Raw genomic sequence first — 21,403 nt, forward strand, 5'->3', positions numbered from 1 at the left:
CTCGCCAATCCTGCTGGAATATCTTCTGACAAATCTTCTATTCATCTGTAGGTACCTGCGTGGCATGAAACGCAGCCCCCGAAGAAAAGGGGGTCAGTACGGAATATGTACCGAGTATGTAAAGCATAAAGTACAATAAACAGAATCATAATCTGAATAGAGGGTACAAAATATAAGTACAGTAACCGGAATGTCAAAATGCTTACTCACAGAACAGAGATAATACATGTCAGAGCATATGCCATATCCGGACCCCATTATGGGACTCGGTGAACAGAACGTGGTCGCCACCCCGTCACTGGCGCCACAACACAGCATACTCCAGAGTAGGGAATAGCTCCGTAACATATCATATCATATCAGAATGTGCACATATCAAACATATTAGATGGCCATATCATATCATATTATCATATATCAGAATGTGTGTACATGGCACTGCATACTCCACAACCCATGTACATGTATACCTGCCCCCTCACATCGAGGCGCGGCGAACAATGCAGTGGAATACGCGTGATAACATATCCTGGCCCGGGCTCAGTGAAGGAAACATTGAGGCATCCACGAATAGAGTAGTGAGAAACTATCTGCATCATAAAACATTTACAAAGACTCGATAGGATAGTCAGAACGATCGGTCATTTAGATAAGAAATCAGACGAGGGTCGCAATACGTACCTTTCGGATATTCCGACAAATTATGTCAAAACAAAACCTTTTGAGATCGGTTGTACATGTCAAATATGTCGTAGGACTCAATGGAATAGTTACAATAATTATCTTTTAGTAGACGGAAAAAGAACTAAAGATTTTCTTTACATATCGCTTGAAAACAAATCAATAGCACAATAGGAGAGGATTTGGAAATAGTGGGCCCACCTCGGTCAACTGAGGTGGCACACACACAAATTACGTACATAAAGCTTTATGAAGCCACTTATGAAAGTTTTAGTATAATCCGGTTCCATTTGAACAAATTATAGATGTTTAGGCAATTATCTCAACAATGCACAAAGTACTTAATTCAATTCTATTGAATGAAAAAGGGTCAAATTCAAACTCGGATTTATAGAAATAGAGTCGTCCCCGAGGCTCGTATCCAAACCTATTAGGTCTAAGACATGCCAAAAGAAGGAAAGGTAAAACTTTACATACCTTATTTGCCTTTTACGCTTATCCGAATTCAATTCCCGTTTCCTCCAAAATCTATAATTGGTCACATTTGTCAAATATTAATCATAAAACTTTAAGAATTCAATCTTAACCAATACTTGTCTACAAAAATTTGGGCAGCATCTCCCCTATACATACAACATCCCCGAGATTCTAACTCGGCCAAAATATCAACAACCATACCAACAACAATACCAATAGCATCAACAATCGATTTGAAACACATTCTAACATAAATTGTCTTCTTTTCTAAATGGTGCAACAACTTCCAAACCAACTTGCACTTTCAAATCAATATCACCATTTTTATATTCATGTACTAATTTAAGATCATTCCAATACAATTCGGAAGCATTTCATATCATTCTACAAAATATTTACAAAATATACAAAAATTCCACCAAAACCATAATTCATCCGAAACCTCTAATCTTCGACATAAATATTCATAACACATTTTCGTCCTCCAATTTCATTAACAATAATCATAATTTGCACCTTAACAATTTCATTTTCATAATTACATAAATCTACCATAAAATCACAAAACTTCTCAAAACAACTTAACAACCAACCTTTCATGCTAATATGGACTTACATCCCTCCAAATCCACCAACCAACATAGCCATTCACATTTAAAACTTCATTTCCATATTTACATAAAATTACATTAAAATCACATAAGTTCCTATAATCATTTTCCAACAATTTTTCATGCCATCTTAAACCATTTTTCCTCCATTTTCATCACAAGACCTCAACAACACAACCAACATAACAAATAAAATTTTAATCATCCCTATCTATGCATACCATTTTCGGCCATACGTATATATATATATATATATATATATATATATATATATATCCATAACACAAAATTTTCATACTCTACATTCCTTTTCACATTCCACAACACCTATATATATTTCTTCCAAGGCAAAAGGAGTGAAATCTTACCTTTTTCTTCTTATCTTCTTCACTTGTCCAAAGTGTTAAATCGACGAAACAAGCGGTTTGTCTTCCGAAATAGCTATACCACGTTGTAGAGGACCCTTGAATTAGTAGGAATACCACAAGAAAATAATTTTTGGGACAAGATTTTAAGGGGTCAAATTCCCATGGTCATGGCCGAAATGGCCTTATGTTCTTGCTCTTCATCTTTTTGTTTTTCTCCTTCTCTCTTTGTCTTGAAACTTCTAAGGATAATTAATGAATATATGGTCCCTTTTATCAATTTTAACACATGGAAATTAATTAATTTTGTGGGCTTGGGCCATGTATGGCCGGCCACCCCTCTCTATTGGGCCTAAATTTTCTCTTCTTTTTTTTGGGCCTAATCCGGTTGGTCCCGAGTTGGGCCTAGCCCACTCACCTTTCGACCTTAAAACGTCCATATCTCCTTGTACCGACGTCACTTGGGAACCCACGACCTATGGTTGTAAAGATAATTCAATTATCTACAACTTCTATTTATTGATATTCTTCCAATTTCCAAACTTATAATGCCGTTTTTGCCCCTCAAAGTCAGGTCACCCGAAAACGTTTTCTTAAAAATATTCGTTTGGAGGGCTTCCACTTTGATTTGGCCCAAGGGTCCTTCGTGAGTTGTGTTTAACTTTACATATGTGATTCATATAACTTGTCACATGTTCCATAAAAAAAAGCTTGCCGTGTGGGCCCCACCTCAGCTTACAAATAATCCGGCATTCAAAAATACGGGATATAACAGGCTAGTCTCCTTCTTTCAAAGGCATGACTCCTATGTTATGATTTCTTTTCTGTGCTTCCATGACCTTCTTACATTCCAAAGTTGAAAGTCTGAGATTATTAAGAGTCTCTTATGAGCTAGAGACAAGATATGTTCCATGATAATGATGCTTTGATGAGCTTGATATTCTTATCTTTATGATTTCGTTGATGTTACTTCTTGTTGTTATCTCACCTCATGATATTAGTTCCTTCAAGGTGAGACATAGTGATGATGAATGTTCCATAATACAATCGGAGGTCACCGACCTTACGTCACTCCGATATGATTGCAGCTTTGATTGGGCTCACATGCATGCTTATTTTTATATATGATTATACCGGGCCTAGTTGGCCGGGCAGACACCACTAAGTTGGGCGTAAGTGGGCGGCTTATGGATGATGATAGTTACACCGGACCTAATTAGTCGGGAAGTCACCACTAGTGGGCGGCGTGAGATGACTATCCCGGACGCGGGCAAGTGATGATATATGACTCAGACAGCTTACTTATAAACATATATGTTATGATGTAGTTTTGAAAGTAAAAGTTAGCATGCATGGTTTCCACCTTAAGAGGCAATCACATGTGCAGGTTATTTCTTTATCTCATGTCCCTTATCTCTTTATTATGTCATCATTCATGCCTTACATACTCAGTACATTCCTCGTACTGACGTCTTTTCTTTTATGAATGTTGTGTTCATGCCCACAGGTAGACAGGGAGACAGACCGGATACCTAGGAGCTCTATCAACAGTCTTATAGGAGCACTCCACTTCTCCGGAGTTGCCGCTTGTTGGTATGTTCTTTTGTGTACATATTTGAGGCATAGCGGGATCCTGTCCCGTCCTTATGATTCCAGTATTCTAGTAGAGGCTCGTAGATACATGTGTATGGGTAGTAGATGTCTTATGATCTTATTAGTGCATATTCTGTACATCATTTTGTAGCCTTGTGGGCCTATGTGTGTGTGTGTATATATATATATATATATATATATATGATGAGAACGGTGTATGTTCAGATTGAATGTGATGCAAGTGAGTTAGGTGATGCTCGGCAGAGTAGCTCCGGATACCCGTCATGGCCCTCTAGTCGGATCGTGACATTTAAATAGCTAATTTTAGATGGTTAATTCGTATTTATATTGAATGGAAATGTTTTCCACAAATCATTTTAGTCAAAAAATATTATATAGGATGTTAAAAGAATTATAAAGAACAATATTTAATTAATATTTTCTTGTATTGAAAATATGACTCTAAAAATGATTATTTTATATAATGGATAATTAATCTCCCACTTTATCTAGATCTACAGACATGACTAATTATTTTGTAAATACATAGTTTATTAATTTTCTTAATGACCGCACGTAGCAGATAACTTCACTAGTCTATCTATATATAAAGAGGCAGAACATAAATCCGGTGACATGACTCTCTAATATATCAGTATTCGTTGATTTTAAAAAATTTCTGCGCTTTATTCACAAGAAATAAAATAAAATAATAGAAGTCACGTCTTTGTTGAAAAACATAATAAAAGCCACGTATCTTCATTTTTGTAATTGCCCTCTGATTTGTGCCTCTTCACTTTCCTTTCATCTTCAAGTTAAGCCTGTAAAGTGGGAGGGGTCGGGGCATAGTTAGTGAGCCGGGTTGGAGGAGGAAAAGTGGTGTCCGGCCCAGCCCCCTACCCGTAGTGGGCTAAGTGGGGAGGGCTGGATTTTAGTTAGTGGGTCGGGTCGGATTTTAATTATTTTTAAAAAAAATTCTAATACTAAAATTTATTAAATTTGATACTTAAAAATCTAGTTGTTGTCAACTTTGTTTTCACCATCAAGTTCCTTAATTATACTTTGGCCCTACTTCAATCTATAAATATCATTCATTCTTCTCCATATTATCTCACAATTCCCTACTCTCCCCTTTCCCTAAATTTCCCACTCATCTCAATCTTTCTCTCTCTCTCTTCCAACTTCCAAGTTCAAATTTCAAAATTTAAATTTAATGGATAATGATAATCCTCTACCTCCTCCTCCAGTCCGAAGATCAATTTCAAGTCCAATGTGGTTGCATTTTGAGCGATTAGACGAGTAACATGTTAAATGTCAACATTGTGGTCAAATATATCTCCATAAGTCCGAACCGGTTTGTGGGGGTACCGGTCCGTTACGTAGGCACTTGGACAAAAGGCACAAAATTTAACTTTGAAGTTTATCTTTTCTTTAAATTTCTCCATCGATGCTAGCATTTTGAACTTTTCATTTGTAATAAGTTAACCGTTCAAGTTTGTATGTTTTGAATTTGCAATGTTATCAATTTAAGTTTGAAGTTTTATTTTAAATTACTTATGTAGTCTTTATCACATTATCAACTTTTTATAATTTTTAGCACTTAAATAGCCGCTGGGAGTTTTCATTCCAACAAAATATTCAAGATATACACAAATATATCATTACCATATACAAGATGTACATAAATCAGGAACTTTTTTTTGCCATAAATAAGCTAATCTTTTTAACCCAAAGAAAAAGGTTGAAATGAAATCACACAGTAACTAAATGGGAACAATGCATATGAGTTTTGATACTAAGCCAAAATTCTTAATTTAATTATCTCATTTGATCCTAAGTCCTAATGTCATGTGCAGATTGTCACCTCTCCATCATCGGCGGAGACATTTCAAATACGCTAAAAAATATTTAATTATTATATATAAAATATTTGAAACTAATAAGATCTTAGACTGGTTGTTCTACATTTTCGTACTTCATCACAATCTATCTTCCAATTTCTCTGTGAGTTGATCCTTTTATTTCATTGTAACGATTCTGTAAACTCAGCTATCAGTAGGGACTGATGACACAACATTTTGACATAACTATCTTTCTTTTAATTATGCTAATTGATTATTTTTATAATAATATCCATGATGCTCATTATTATATTAATTTTCTCGAATCATGTTCACGAAAAGATATTTTCTCTGCCGCCATAATTTTTGGTGTTACCAACTTATTTTGTACAACAAATAGGAGAAAAAAAAAAAAGAAATGGTATAAGTTACGAAATCTGTCATATATATGTAAAAATGCCTATTTATGATTTTTTTTTAAAATAAATTCGAAGTGGGCCGGGCCGGGCCCCTGGTGGGCTAGAACCCCGATTGTTGGTGGGTCGGGCTACCGGGCTAAATGGCATGTCCGGCCCAACCCCCTAATTTTTTCCACTAGCCCAGCGCACCACCCTCTTATCGGGTTGGGGGGCCGGGCCGGTTATGGGCTGGGTTAGGTGGGCCGATCCCGGGCCGACCCGGCCTAATTGACAGGCTTACTTCAAGTACAACGCTTCCCTCTCAACTGCTTCTTCCTCTTTTTTCCTACTGCTACAAGACAAAAAGTATTTTTAAAACGACAAATATTTCGAAATAAGTATTTTTAGTAAGGACGACAAATATTTTGAGACGGAGGGAGTAATTCTTTTCCCTTTATGGAAGAGACAGGCCCTTAATAAGTACCAGGTGAAAAAATAATATTTTGTCCGTTTCAATTTAATCGCTTTAGTTTGACTAGGCACAGAATTTAAGAAATAAAGAGAGATTTTTGAATCTTGTGGTCCTAAATTAAAGATGTGTATAATGTATTAAAATGTCATTTGGATCTTGTGGTTATAAAGTTGTCATTAGATGTTTGAATTGTCAACTTACTAAATATATAAATAGACACTCTTTCTGGGACAAATTAAAGAGGAAAGTAAAACATTTAAAATTGGGACGGATGGAGTATATCTGTTGGTGGTACATATAGAAACATAACAAGCAATTAATATATATAGATCCCTAGAAAAGAGATTAGTTAGTTTTACGCAACCAATCTCTTCTCTTGAAATGAAAAGTCACTATATTACATTATTTCTGAAAGCACAACAAGACTCACACAAACTCAAGCACACAAACACACTTGATAGTAATTGCTTTTTGCAGCCAGCAATACTCCTCAAACAGTTTACTTGTAACGGGCTTGTAAGGTAGTTGCAAAATATCCTTGACCATTAGCTGTAAATTTGTCACAATGGTAACCAGAACCCAAAGCATCTGGTGCACAATCACTACACAGCCACCCATCGCTACAATCACTTTGAACATTGCATCTTTTCAGACAAGTAACTATATCACCAACAATAGCCACCCTTTGCTCCATCGCTGCAATTTCGACAGGCAAATCTCGCGATGCTTTCACCTCAACTGAATATTAAGATATTGTATCAAGATCTAAATACTAAATAACTAAGAATATTTGTTTTCTCAACATCTTAATGTATAAAACTTTTCCTAATTTAAAAATTATAATAATTGGAAAATTCATACAAACTACTCATTAATCTAATACTACAAATATTATTTTAACAAATAATATGGTTGATGCTGGTGGCGATCCACGGCTAATAACGGTAGTTGTGCGTGCCGACTGTGGTGGCACACTACTAAAAAATCACTATTTTTTCACTGAAAAATGTTCCGTGGCTATTCTCACTTAATGTCGGTGGGAAAAACTTAAATAATAGTGTTTTCACACAAAAAATTAGAAAGTTTCCCCTCTTTTCAAGGAACCTGTTTCCCACCGTGTGTTTTCCTCATGAGCTGGTTTGATGGGAATAAGGTGGGAACATCATATTTTACAACATAAAATTTCCACTGAATATTGGTGGGAAAAACCTCTATTTTTAGTAGTGGCGCATGGTAATCGTGCTGGCTGAACGTGGTGATTGTGCATACGTAGTAGATAGTGATAATGATGGCGACACAATTGTGTTGGATGACAGTGATTCCTAATAGTGATGGTAATAACTGACAATGGTGGTTGGTCATATATAGTGATCGTGGCTTATGGTGGTGATCCTGTGTAGATTGGTAGTTGTGTCGTGGTAATGGTGATGGTTGGTTAATGGCTGATTGTGGTGTATGTGGTGATAATTAATTGTAATGGTGAGCGGTGGTTGTGGTGAAAATGGCCAGGAGTGGTGATGACATGTCTGTCTTTACAAAAATCCTTAGTTGAATAAAAGAGGCTGTTATCGATCTTAATCATTCATGTATATTCATATCCATTAAATGACTGTAAAAAAAAAAAAAATTGCCATACTTGATCAGTAAGATATGAATAATTAAATTCTAACCCTAAAAAATAAACACACTTAATAATCAAGATCTGAATTATTAAGACATGGACATTTATTAAGTGCAAACAAATGAGGGTAACTTATAATATTAAACTTGAATTACTCTTCGTGAAATTTCTAACTTCACCACACACATAACGTATATAATTAATTAATTGAAGGAACAATTTGTCAATTCGAATGTAAATTACAGTAATTAAGAGGGAGAGGGAGAGAAGTTAAGAGACATGAATTCACCAGTAAGTGTAATGATGAAAGCAATCAGAAACAGAGCAAGCACTGGAACTGGAGAACGAGCCATGCTGATAAATAAAAACTTTGAATATATTGTGGATATGAAGAGTGAAGGATTGAGTATATTGAAGATGCTTTCCATTCTTCGCTATTTATAGCTCTTGATTAGGAGGAAATAATTCACTACTTTTACTAAAATTAATTTATTTTGCAGGGGGGCCTTCTCCATTTTTGTTTCCATTTAAATTATTAATATGTGGGGTTTCCATATACGTTCACTAATAGATTTGGTCATCTACATTTTACGTTCATGCACGGGCTCTTGATTACGAGGACAATAGTACACTATTTTTTTTTATTTTTATTTTTTGTTTTAAAAGCAAGTCATTCGAGATATGTCTTTTTTTTCATTTGATTGATGAGTTTAACTTATATATATATATTGATTGTAAGGAACTTTTACACTATAGCGAAGCTGCGGTCGCTAGGCTAGTGGCCCTCTCTCGGAATCCTGGCCTTTTCTTGCGATGTCGATCTTAGCAATCTATGCAAGTTTTGCGATCGTGATGCCTCTTTCGCGACTTATAATATAGTTTTAAAATCAAAACCGGTTTAAACCTTGTCGCATTCCTCGGAATTTAACTCAAATGGTTCCAACAAGTCTCAATCAATGATATGAATTTATAAATATATTCAAACTATAAATTAAAGCATAATACTCAAAATGTTAGGTCAAGTTGTTACATATAAAATCATCAATTCTTTACTGAAATACTTATTCCAGTATTCTTACATATTTTTCTGTATCAATATTCATCCAGCAGGTCAACAAAGAGAAAAGACAATAAATGGTCATGAAACATGTGATCAGCGACAGAACCCAATTTTTAAATTCATTCAAACCTTTTTATAACAACGTAATTCGTTCATATATATATAGCGAAAATTGTGAAACGATGTTATTGTGAACATATAAGATAACATATATGTAAAGTCGATTTCAAAGAAAATTTGACAGTTATAGTGAAATATTGTTATAGAAGATGGTTTAGAGATGTTTGACTGTATATCCATACTAGTGTACTTGTTCGCACTTCGCGCAGTTGCCAAAAAAAAAAAAAAAAGCTAAATAATATAAACATGATAATTTTTATAAAAGTATATATTACTCTTTGCTCATTGAATATAATTTCATGATTCCACTATCTCTTCATATTCTTTCATGTCTTATATAAAATCCTTTAATAGAGAAAATTACTGAGAAATATTTCGATCAAATAAATATGAGTTGTTATGGGCACCTCTTAGCTAGAAAATTACATTATATATAGATAGATAAATTTCTTTTTATGGATATACATTATACTTTGAATTCTCTTGACTTTTTCGTATGTCTACTTAATTACATTTTGAGGTCACTTTCAAATGAAAATCCTAGTTCCCACTGTGTCACCGAACCTATTTATGACACAAAAATAAAATTTTAGTAAGGAAAAGAACATACGAACATGTAGGCATTTTGAAGACAATTTCCTCTTGTGAACCAAAGATAAAAATCATTATGGTCAAACACTAAGAAAATAATATCGCTGATTTTAATGAGTTCTAGAAATATTGAAAAGATTGGCCGATTTATGTAGTTCTATAAACAAAAATAGACTGATATATCTTATATAAACACTAAAAGCAATGCATGTGTCCCACCCTACACATATATTAAATGTTTGCATTTTAATGGTATTTTAAAAAATGAAGGTGATAGCAGGCTTACCCAATAAAATTTATGGCTCTTGATCTTCCAGATTTCCTTCCTCTAAACTGGTGCTATTTTTCCATTTCTATGGCTATCTTGGGACATGTCATCTTTAAGAACTCTTCAGTTTGTTAACATTCCTCTGTTGAAATGACCATCTTCTGAGTGCAAAGGAAGTATGAAGTGTAAATGTATAGTAGATTCAGCACCCGCATCACCATTCTTTACTTCAAGCAGAAACCATGAATAAAGAACGAAAAAGACAATTATGTTGCATCGGACGTACGTTACTACATCATGAACAAACAAACTATATGAAGGAAAAGGACGTTCTTGGTATTGTATTTATACAGATTTAATAACCCATTATTTGAATTGAACGCATGCAATCAACTTTAATGATCAGTTAGTATTTCAATTCAATCGCTGTTAATTTCAATTCAGTCGTGGTAATCGTTTCATTAGCTAAATTGCATATTTAATAGAAAATAATTGTTAGGAAAATGTGGGAGAAAGAAGATGAAGAGGTATAATTAAAATAATTTAATGTGAGTTATGGATATTTTGTACTCATTAAAATAGAAGTTATGGAGATGTCCTTTTAAATAAAACAAGAGAAAAGGTCAAAAAAGGGACAAAAAAGATAAATAGAATTCTTGGCCAAAGAGAGGTGCCACATCATCTTTTTATTGCCTAGCTTTATATTATACTAGTGAAGTGCCCCGCGCTTTGCGCGGTACAACCACGACATTAATAAGTAAAGGATATAATTGATACCATTATAAATTTACTCAAGATGGAATATATTAAATTTCTTATGCATATAAATAGTAATTTAATTTATATTAAATAAAAATTATATTTTTTTAAAAAAAGTAGACTTAGATGAAGTGGATTTTGCATTAGCAGATCTAAAAAAAAATAGATAAATGAAAAAGTATAGGTATATATAAATTTTATAGACATTTTTTTATTTAAAAGCTTTAATGTTAATTTATGTTAAATTTTAACGCTTACTTTATGATTTTCTTTATGTTTCATTCTAAACTACTAATAACAACAATACAAGAAGAAGAAAAGGAAAAACTAAAACCAAACTGAATACATATAATCTGAAATCCACTAAATAAAATTTTCAGAATCTCGTATATATATTGTCTTGTCCGTTTTCCTTTTATTTTTATTTTTGTTATTTCATTTTCTTTCTTAATTCCCTACCCGCTCATTTTCCACTAAATATCAAATTCATTTATGCGCAAGTGGAGGGGAGCACTGTAAATTCAATATATTATTACATTGTTTTATTGTATATACTCACAAAATACTTCTTAAACAATCACACTCAAAATTATTTTAGTTTTTATTATTCATTTATATCTCTCACCCGAAAGTATGCTCGTCAGTTTTCACCTTGGAATACTCTGGATGTCTTGTGCTTTTAGTTTATAATAATTTTGAGAATACAATTGTTTGGATTAGTTTTGTAAATAAAATTGAAAATTTAAGGTTTTTTATTTTAATTAGATATTTTTTGAAGATTAAATCATAAATAACATCTATTTTATTGAACCATCACTTAAACCTAAAATATGATTAAAACTCCTCATCTATGTCAGAATAATTAAATTATTTCAGAAAAATATACGTACTATCAAATTAAAGGAATTATTCTAAATAAAATGATTTTAATTTTTCAAAGAGTGACCGAGGGTTTTGGAAAAAAGAATATAACTACTAAAATAGATATACTATAATGAATGAAATAAGCAGATTTTACAGCTTTCCATTTCTACAACTCCACCTTTTGTCTTCCTTCTTCCAGTTTTTTCTTCGTTAGTCAATTAATATTGTCTTCACATAATATAGAGAATAATTAAGAAAAGAAAAGCTATGAAACCGAATATGTTAAAGATAAAATCCCTCTTCAATGTTCCTTTTGGACATAAAATTACTGCGAATCTATATAAAGGCGAAAAGAAATACAATAACTTATGGAATTGCATTTGTAACTTTTTGAGATTATAACATAATTACATCAAGGACCTCAAGAAATGCCTTGTCTCTTCCAGTCTTTCAATAATATTTTACTCCTGCTTGAATTACCGGAAAACTCAAGGAATCTCCTTTAAGGTCTTCATCCTAAAAGCGGACAAAATAGAAGAAGAACAAAGAAAAATCTTGTAAATAACATTAATTTCGTAAAGGGTAGATGAAACCAAAGCATATTTAATTGAATCATAGTTCATAGACTTTTGTCGAAGCGGGGAAGACAAAAAATACAACAATCTAAAATTCGCAATAGCACAAAAATTAAACATAAAGATGTATGATAAAACAAATCAATCTAATATTAGAAATAAAACAACAATGTAGGAAAACAAAATAATCAAACAAAAATAAATAATATTTCTCCGTCGTTGGAAGAACAAAAGAACACACTATTACTCTATCATTTGGAAGAATTTAATTGAATGATTGTTTGCAACCTTGTTGTTTCCAACTTAAATAGTAGAAGAACTTTTATGCTCTATTAATTAAGAATTAAGAAAAACAGTTACAAATGACTTATTAGGAAAAGTTGAAAAAACCAAACGGATAGAAGTGGGTGAAAAGGTGCAATTAAATAATTAAGAGGTGTAATTAATCTAATTAATAGAGTGACTTTTGAATTATTTAATAGATAGTATATTGATTTTAAAATGAGAGAAAATTCAAAAAAAAGGAGAAAAAATATAATTAGGGTTCTAGGCCATAGAGAGGTGCCACATCACCTTGTCTATGCCTAGCTTTATATATATTATATATATATATAGACTAGTGAACTTACCCGCTCTTTGCGCGGTAATGAAAGACCTCATTAAACTTATGATTTAATTTTTGTTGATACACAATATTATAAGTTTGAAAGTAATTATGAATTATATTTAAATTAAATTTAAAGTCTTCTTAATTTTTCCTTCATTAGATAGATTAAACATATAAGTTTATAAATTAAACCGACCATATATATCTTGAGAAACTAAAACTTTCAAAAACTAAATTAAAAGACAAAACGAATCAAAACATCAGTAACATTTTTAGTGAAACCAAAAATAGAAGTAAGGCCGACGACACAAAAACAAAAGCTTGAAATATCTCCCTATCAACAAAACATATATATATATATATATATATATATATATATATATATATATATATATATATATATATATATATATATATATATATATATTAAAATTGAATGATAAATATAACCCTTGTTAACTTATGTTAGTATATTTAACTAAAATAATAATAGGAATAACTAATAAGCTATTTAATTATAAAATGTATATCACATTAATTGAAATATAATTTACTTTTTAAAATATTCTATTTTTGTTTCTAATTTGTTTCCCTTAATTCGAGGGCTGAAGTAGTGTATTTTTCGAACGTATGATGATGTGGACTTCCTTGTGATTTACTTGACAGTTACGAAAAGTTCAAAAAATACGGGATTTCCTTTAAGATATGGCGCTGAATCTCTTTCTAAAAGGCTTACTGATGCAACTATATATGAATAATGAATTCCATCGCAAAATAATTAAAGATGTCCGTGACAAAACAATATCATAAATTTAAAGCAAAAAGGAAAATAAAAAATTTCTTTGTGAGACCAATGATTCCACCTTCTCCCTCTAATGATTCCACCTTCTCCCCCTCACAAGGAAGATAATTCGGCATTTATAAAGCTTATGAAAAAAATTCTCTTGTCAACATGCGTATTCTTTTAATTATCAAAACCTCAAACTTTCACACAAAATAACAAACAAATATACCTTTCTCTAGCATGCAATGAATACTTTAACAATTGTCGTCATTTTGCCTCAATCTTTATACTTTTTTTTTATCCTGGCAAGAAACCTTAAAGATAGTTATCTCGTGCGACATTGTGTCTAAACGTCTTCTCAGTACTTTCCCCCGCAAATGCCACGCCTCTTCCTCAATATTTAAAATTTGTACATATGAACTTGAATAAAAGAATATAATAATTTATTTTATTTATACTTTCTAATTTCAACATATATGAACTTGAATAAGAAGTACACATTACAATTATAATTGTTTTGCTAGAAAATAATTTATTTTATTCATATGATTTAGTTTCTTGATGAATAAGCAATCTATTGCAATACTACCGAATTAAATAATCAGACCCATCTCAAATATTACGAAATTAAGGATATATTAAGAAATATATAGTGTTATACAATATTTTTGGGGTCCATAAGTGTTTACATATTATGAATTAGAAAAATAAAACTTACCTTTGTTCGGCTGGTAAACGAACTTCCGCTATTAGAATAAATAGTTTCATTATCGATTCTTTGCTTGTAAATCTTCACTATGAAAACAACAAAATGACAAATAATTTTTTATACGATATTATTGTCACAAAGCAAATGCTATATATTTCTAATGTCAATGCAAATAAGCAACCAAAAAAATGGGGAAAAACAAAATAAAACCCGTAATAGTACAAAAACTTATATAACAGAATAAGCTGAAAGTGGAAGATCACTCATCACTTCTTCTTTCCAATTACTTATATAACAGAAGAATTCTTCTACTCTAATAATAAAGAAAAATAAATGGGTATCAATGACTTTAGTATTGGAAGCATAACAGAAGCAAACGGCTTAATGGTTTAATTAGGGGGGGGAATGGGCAGAGAAGCATTCTTCTACTATATTAATTAGGAAAAACGAAAAATGAATGGTTACCATTTTATTAGTGGAAGCATAACAGAAGAAAACGGCTCAATGGTTTAAGTAGGGGAAAAGTAGTGGGTGATTTTTAGGCTTTACATAGTATTAATGCACATAAAGATTCATCTCTTCTACTTTCAGAACATGGTAAAATATAATAAATTTACATATTTAATTTTTAGGAGTATGGACATGTAATGCACGGAAGTTATGAGAATTTAAAGTGTGGGTTAGGAAGATATGTGAGTTATGGAGAAAGTGAAATTTTTAATATAAGATAAACGAGAAAAATGATGGATTTTTTTAAAAAGGATAAAAAAGATAAATGCAAATGAAGGTCATAGAGAGGTGTCACGTCACCTTATCTATGCCTAACTTTATATTATATATAGATATAGATATAGATTAATGTAAATAATATATAATGTGCAAGATGGAAGCTTTTTGATTATATCGTCTATGAGCCAGTTCTCCCAGTTTTGGTCATGAATATTGTTATGATAAATTAACAAATTAGGAACTATGTTTTGCAAGAATGAATCTATTCCGATTTGTAATACCGCTCCGTCCCGATTGACCTATTTGGGAAGTCAAACATCTTTTTATTTGACTATTCAATTATTTTCATATATTGTAAATTATTAATTATGCAGACTTGTCGTATTTTTTATGTAGTTTTCAAATATGTAAATTTCATTATAAAATACTCGAAGAATCTATATTTGAAATTATAATCAAATAAAGAATCAAATAAAGAGATATTTGACTCCCCAAATAAATCAAACTTCATATAAATTGGGACGAAAAAAGTAGTATATTATGTGTACAACCTAACACTGCTACTGTTATGGTCCGCCATGACACTGACATCTTTTAATTTTGTACAACCTAACACTGCTACTGTTATGGTCCGCCATGACACTGACATCTTTTAATTTTTATGCTTAATTATTAAGTATAATATATACAACTGTCTTTGTTTACCAAAAAAAGAAAAACGATTCTTCCAGCGGAGTCAAGTTGTACACCAAGAATACTTGCTATAAATGGTCATGAAACATGTGAGCAACCAAATCCAAAGATATTTCCTTTATAAAAACAAAAACAAACAACATACTTAGTGTAATCTCACAAGTGAGGAAAAATATTTTCTCTCTATATATATATTGGATTTAGTAAATTAAAGATCTGTGATTAGTACCTAATCAATTATTCAGAATATACACTACATTATTGAATTATCACATCATACGTTGACTAAATTAACTTGCAAATGAGGAAAAATATTATTCAATTAGTACCTAATCAATTATTCAGACTATACACTACATTATATATATATATATATATATATATTATTTAGTAATTTAAAGATCTGTGATTAGTACCTAATCAATTATTCAGACTATACACTACATTGTTGAATTATCACATCATACGTTGAATACATTATTGTACACCAAGAATACTTGCTATAAATGGTCATGAAACATGTGAGCAACCAAATCCAAAGATATTTCCTTTATAAAAACAAAAACAAACAACATACTAGTATACTAGTGTAATCTCACAAGTGAGGAAAAATATTCTCTCTATATATATATATATTGGATTTAGTAAATTAAAGATCTGTGATTAGTACCTAATCAATTATTCAGACTATACACTACATTATTGAAATATATATATATATATAGGATTTAGTAAATTAAAGATCTGTGATTAGTACCTAATCAATTATTCAGACTATACACTACATTATTGAATTATCACATCATACGTTGACTAAATTAACTTGCAAAATATGGATACACTGTACTAATTAGGCAACTCAACCCCCTTATCTCTTTAGAAAAATAATATTTTCAATCGCTCTATAGGATTTTATCCAAATCTTTAATCTCTTACCCGAATCAAATCTTATTTTTTAAAGTTATCCTATATGTTTCAACTTCTAATTATTGCTGCCAGGAACAGATACACTTTGCCCAGGCGGTGTTGATAAATAAAAATTCATTCAACTTTGTCAAGGTGTCATATAAGATGTCTCTTTTATTTTCTCATAATAATGACTTTCTATGATACTTAACAAAATTTACTAATTTTGCGTCACAAAAATGGTTTAGTAACGTTACGTGCATATAGTTTATGTACGTCCACATTATAATTATTGTATTCTTACGTTCTTACTCATAATATATACAGTTGATATGTCTGGAACTTCAAAATTGCAATAGTTATGGCTCTTTGAGACCTGCCGCTAGAAGCAATATTAATGCTGAAAATGAAGCTATTTCTCATTAATATTTTGGGAAGTTGTGACTATTCTTGCACTTGGAACTCTGATTGCAGCGGTTTTACCCTCTGCCAATGGTGTTGGGAGAAGAAAGAAGATAGAATCCCTGCGATGGTAGTACATACAAGTCATGTATGTTTTTTTCTTGAAAAATGTTTTCCAAGGAAAATATTTATTTGGTTCGGTATGAGGAAGTATCTGCTTCAAAATATGTGCATTTGTGATCAAAATATGTGCATTTGGTCTGAAGAATATAAATATGAATAAAGTGTATATATTGGCTTGTGGTAAATGATCATAACAACCTCAATACATGTAGATGCAATAAATAAATTAAATGTATACTATGTACATAGGCAGTAATATCTTTGCCAGCAACCAACGTTTCGCTTTTACCCGAAAGAAAGGAAGATATATAATTGTTGAAAATAAAATTATTGGCAACTTGTGCTAAATTAAATGTATACTATATACGTCCATGTGCTTTTTTGTTTTTAAACCAGTTTAATATTAGTAAGAACTAATACGAAGAGTCATTACAGGTAGCAATATGCTCCGAAGAGCAAATAACCTTTTAAAACGAGCCAAAATATTACATGTCATAATTGAAGTTTTTTCTAATAAAGATGGTCCTATTTTTGTCCCTCTCCAAAAGATGTAAACAAAATATAGCAGGAGATGGTAGGTAATAGATTCAAAATACACTGAGTCTTCATTGTGGTTGCTTCCTTTGCAGCTCCATTTATATTTCGGAAAGGGTCAAATACTATCGAAAAAGGTCTAAATATACTCTTCATCCACCTAGTTTGCTAAAAATATCTCTCTGGTTACATTGTTAGCTCATTTATGCCATTTGCTAACGGTCAACACCTAATTAAAAAATATGTAAATTTTACGTAACAACTTTTTAAAAAAAAGGATAAAAAAGATAAATGCAAATGAAGGTCATAGAAAGGTGTCACGTCACCTTGTTTATGCCTAACTCATATTATATATATATATATATATATATATATATATATATATATATATATATATATATATATATATATATATATATATATATAGATTAATGTAAATATTATATAATGTGAAAGATGGAAGCTTTTTGATTATATCGTCTATGAGCCAGTTCTCCCAGTTTCAGTCATGAATATTGTTATGATAAATTAATAAATTAGGAACTATGTTTTGCAAGAATGAATCTATTCCGATTTGTAACACTGCTCCGTCCCGATTGACCTACTTGGGAAGCCAAACATCTCTTTATTTGACTGTTCAATTCTTTTCATATATTGTGAATTATTAATTATGCAGACTTGTAGCATTGCTTATGTAGTTTTCAAATATGCAAATTTCATTATAAAATACTGTAAAAATCTATGTTTGAAATTGTAATCAAATAAAAAATCGTTTGACTCCCCAAATAAATCAAACCTCATATAAATTGGGCCAAAAAAAAGTATATTATGTGTACAACCTAACACTGCTACTCTTATGGTCCGCAACGACACTGACATCTTTTAATTTTTATGCCGAATTATTAAGTATAATATATACAACTGTCTTTGTTTACCAAAAAAAGAAAAACGATTCTTCCAGCACCGTCAAGTGGTAACTTGCTATAAATGGTCATGAAACATGTGAGCAACCAAATCCAAAGATATTTCATTTATAAAAACAAAAACACACAACATACTCAATACGCAATGTAATCGAAAGATATTTTCTATATATATATATATATATATAAATTGGGGTTTTATTTAGTAAATTAAAGATCTATGATTAGTACCTAATCAATTATTCAGACTATACACTACATTATTGAATGATCACATCATACGTTGACTAAATTAACTTGCAAAATATGGATACACTGTACCAATTAGGCAACTCAACCCCCTTATCATTCTTACGTTGATCTTACTCATAATATATACAGTTGATATGTCTGGAACTTCAAAATTGCAATAGTTATGGCTCTTTGAGACCTGCCGCTAGAAGCAATATTAATGCTGAAAATGAAGCTATTTCCCATTAATATTTTGGGAAGTTGTGACTATTCTTGCACTTGGAACTCTGATTGCAGTGGTTTTACCCTCTGCCAATGGTGTTGGGAGAAGAAAGAAGATAGAATCCCTGCGATGGTAGTACATACAAGTCATGTATGTTTTTTTCTTGAAAAATGTTTTCCAAGGAAAATATTTATTTGGTTCGGTGTGAGGAAGTATCTGCTTCAAAATATGTGCATTTGGTCTGAAGAATATAAATATGAATAAAGTGTATATATTGGCTTGTGGTAAATGATCATAACAACCTCAATACATGTAGATGCAATAAATAAATTAAATTTATACTATGTACATAGGCAGTAATATCTTTGCTAGCAACCAACGTTTTGCTTTTACACGAAAGAAGGGAAGATATATAATTGTTGAAAATAAAATTATAGGCGACTTGTGCTAAATTAAATGTATACCATAAATGTATACTGTATATGTACATATGCTTTTTTGTTTTAAAACCAGTATAATATTAGTAAGAACTAATACTAAGAGTCATTACAGGTAGCAATATGCGCCGAAGAGCAAATAAACTTTTAAAACGAGCCAAAATATTACATGTCATAATTGATGTTTTTTCTAATAAAGATGGTCCTATTTTTGTCCCTCTCCAAAAGATGTAAAAAAAATATAGGAGGAGATGGTAGGTAATAGATTCAAAATAGTAAAATTTTCACAAACAGCTACTTTTTAGCTCCTTCTAACAACCTATAACTATATGTTCTACATTTACAATTCGTAGCTAGAGGACCTATATTTAGCTAGTAGATGCGTCGACTTAAATATAGGATAAATATAACGGAAATACACACGTTGAGAAAACTGAAAGTGCTATATTTATGGAAATAAAATCTATTCCAATTTAAATTGAAATTAGTTTTTAATATTCCCTGATTCTCGCAAATATCTTCCCATTCCATATCTGATCTCATATCTCATTCAAACAGCTAATAAATTCAAAAAAATTTGAATTCAAAAAGTACATTCATATTTTTAACCCAAAAAAAAAAGTTCAAAAACTAGTTCATCAAAAAACTTTGAAAAATAACAATATCAAACCAGTGAACAGAGCTCGTTTTAAACGACGAATATATATGTGAATTCATCTGTTGAAATATCGAATTCAAGTTGAGTTCATAATTGAGGTAACAACGTTTTCACTGCAACTTTTTTATTTTTTTGATTTTTCTGAAATTTTGAAAAATATAGTCAAAATATATGAAAAATATATATGAAATATAGTCAACAGAAACCAGAATAAGTAATATTGAACGTAATAATCAAAAATACAATTAAAATATAGCCAAAATATAGTCATAATTGAGGTAACAACGTTTTCACTGCGACTTTTTTTTTTCCTGAAAATTTTCTAAATATAGTCAAAATATATGAAAAATATATCTGAAATATAGTCAACAGAAACCAGAATAAGTAATATTGAACATAATAATCAAAATACAATTAAAAATATAGCCAAAATATATATGAAAAACAACTATTAAAATATCAATCCAAAGTGAAAAAAAAAAACGAAAATATAAGTTAAATACACGGTGAAACGTAAAAATCAGTATAGAATCTTACCTTTTTTTGGGATTTAGATTTGAATTATGAGTGAAATTAATGAGTAGTTAATTAGAGATAAACAAGGAAGTTAAACTATTGTAAAACTGATTTGAAATTGGAGGAAATTAAGGGATATTGGGCATAATGACATGTATTTAGGGGGATAGGAGAGAGGGACGTTTTTTTTTCTCTTAAATTTAGAGGTGTGGGAAGTTATCAGATGAATGGTAAAAAAGTGGTAGCTATAGGAAGTAAATATGTTATATTTTAGCTACTAAATATAATTATTGTAAAGTTTAGTTATGTTCCATAAATAGGTAATAATGTAAGCTATGTCAAGTAAATTTTACTTCAAAATACACTGAGTCTTCATTGTGGTTGCTTCCTTTGCAGCTCCATTTATATTTCGGAAAGGGTCAAAAATCACCTGAACTATCGAAAAAGGTCTAAATATACTCTTCATCCACTTAGTTTGCTAAAAATATCTCTCCGGTTACATTGTTAGCTCATTTATGCCATTTGCTAACGGTCAACACCTAATTAAAAAATATTTAAATTTTACGTAACAACTTTTTACTGGCAAAAATTAAAACATCTGACCAATTAAAAAGACCTATCCATTTGTACCC

The 21,403-nt window shown here is 31.1% G+C and overlaps 1 protein-coding gene across 1 annotated transcript; it reads right to left on the bottom strand.

The window, feature by feature from the left end:
- Window positions 1-6,736: 6,736 nt before the first annotated feature.
- Window positions 6,737-8,506, bottom strand: LOC132642750 (uncharacterized). Its single transcript, XM_060359797.1, has 2 exons — window positions 8,349-8,506; window positions 6,737-7,176 (listed from the first exon to the last, which is right to left on the bottom strand). Exons 1-2 carry the CDS (start codon window positions 8,485-8,487, stop codon window positions 6,938-6,940), a joined length of 378 nt encoding a protein of 125 aa, XP_060215780.1. The 5' UTR covers window positions 8,488-8,506; the 3' UTR covers window positions 6,737-6,937.
- Between the last annotated feature and the right edge of the window lie 12,897 nt (window positions 8,507-21,403).

Source organism: Lycium barbarum, chromosome 5, assembly GCF_019175385.1.
Source record: "Lycium barbarum isolate Lr01 chromosome 5, ASM1917538v2, whole genome shotgun sequence".
NCBI lineage: Eukaryota > Viridiplantae > Streptophyta > Magnoliopsida > Solanales > Solanaceae > Lycium > Lycium barbarum.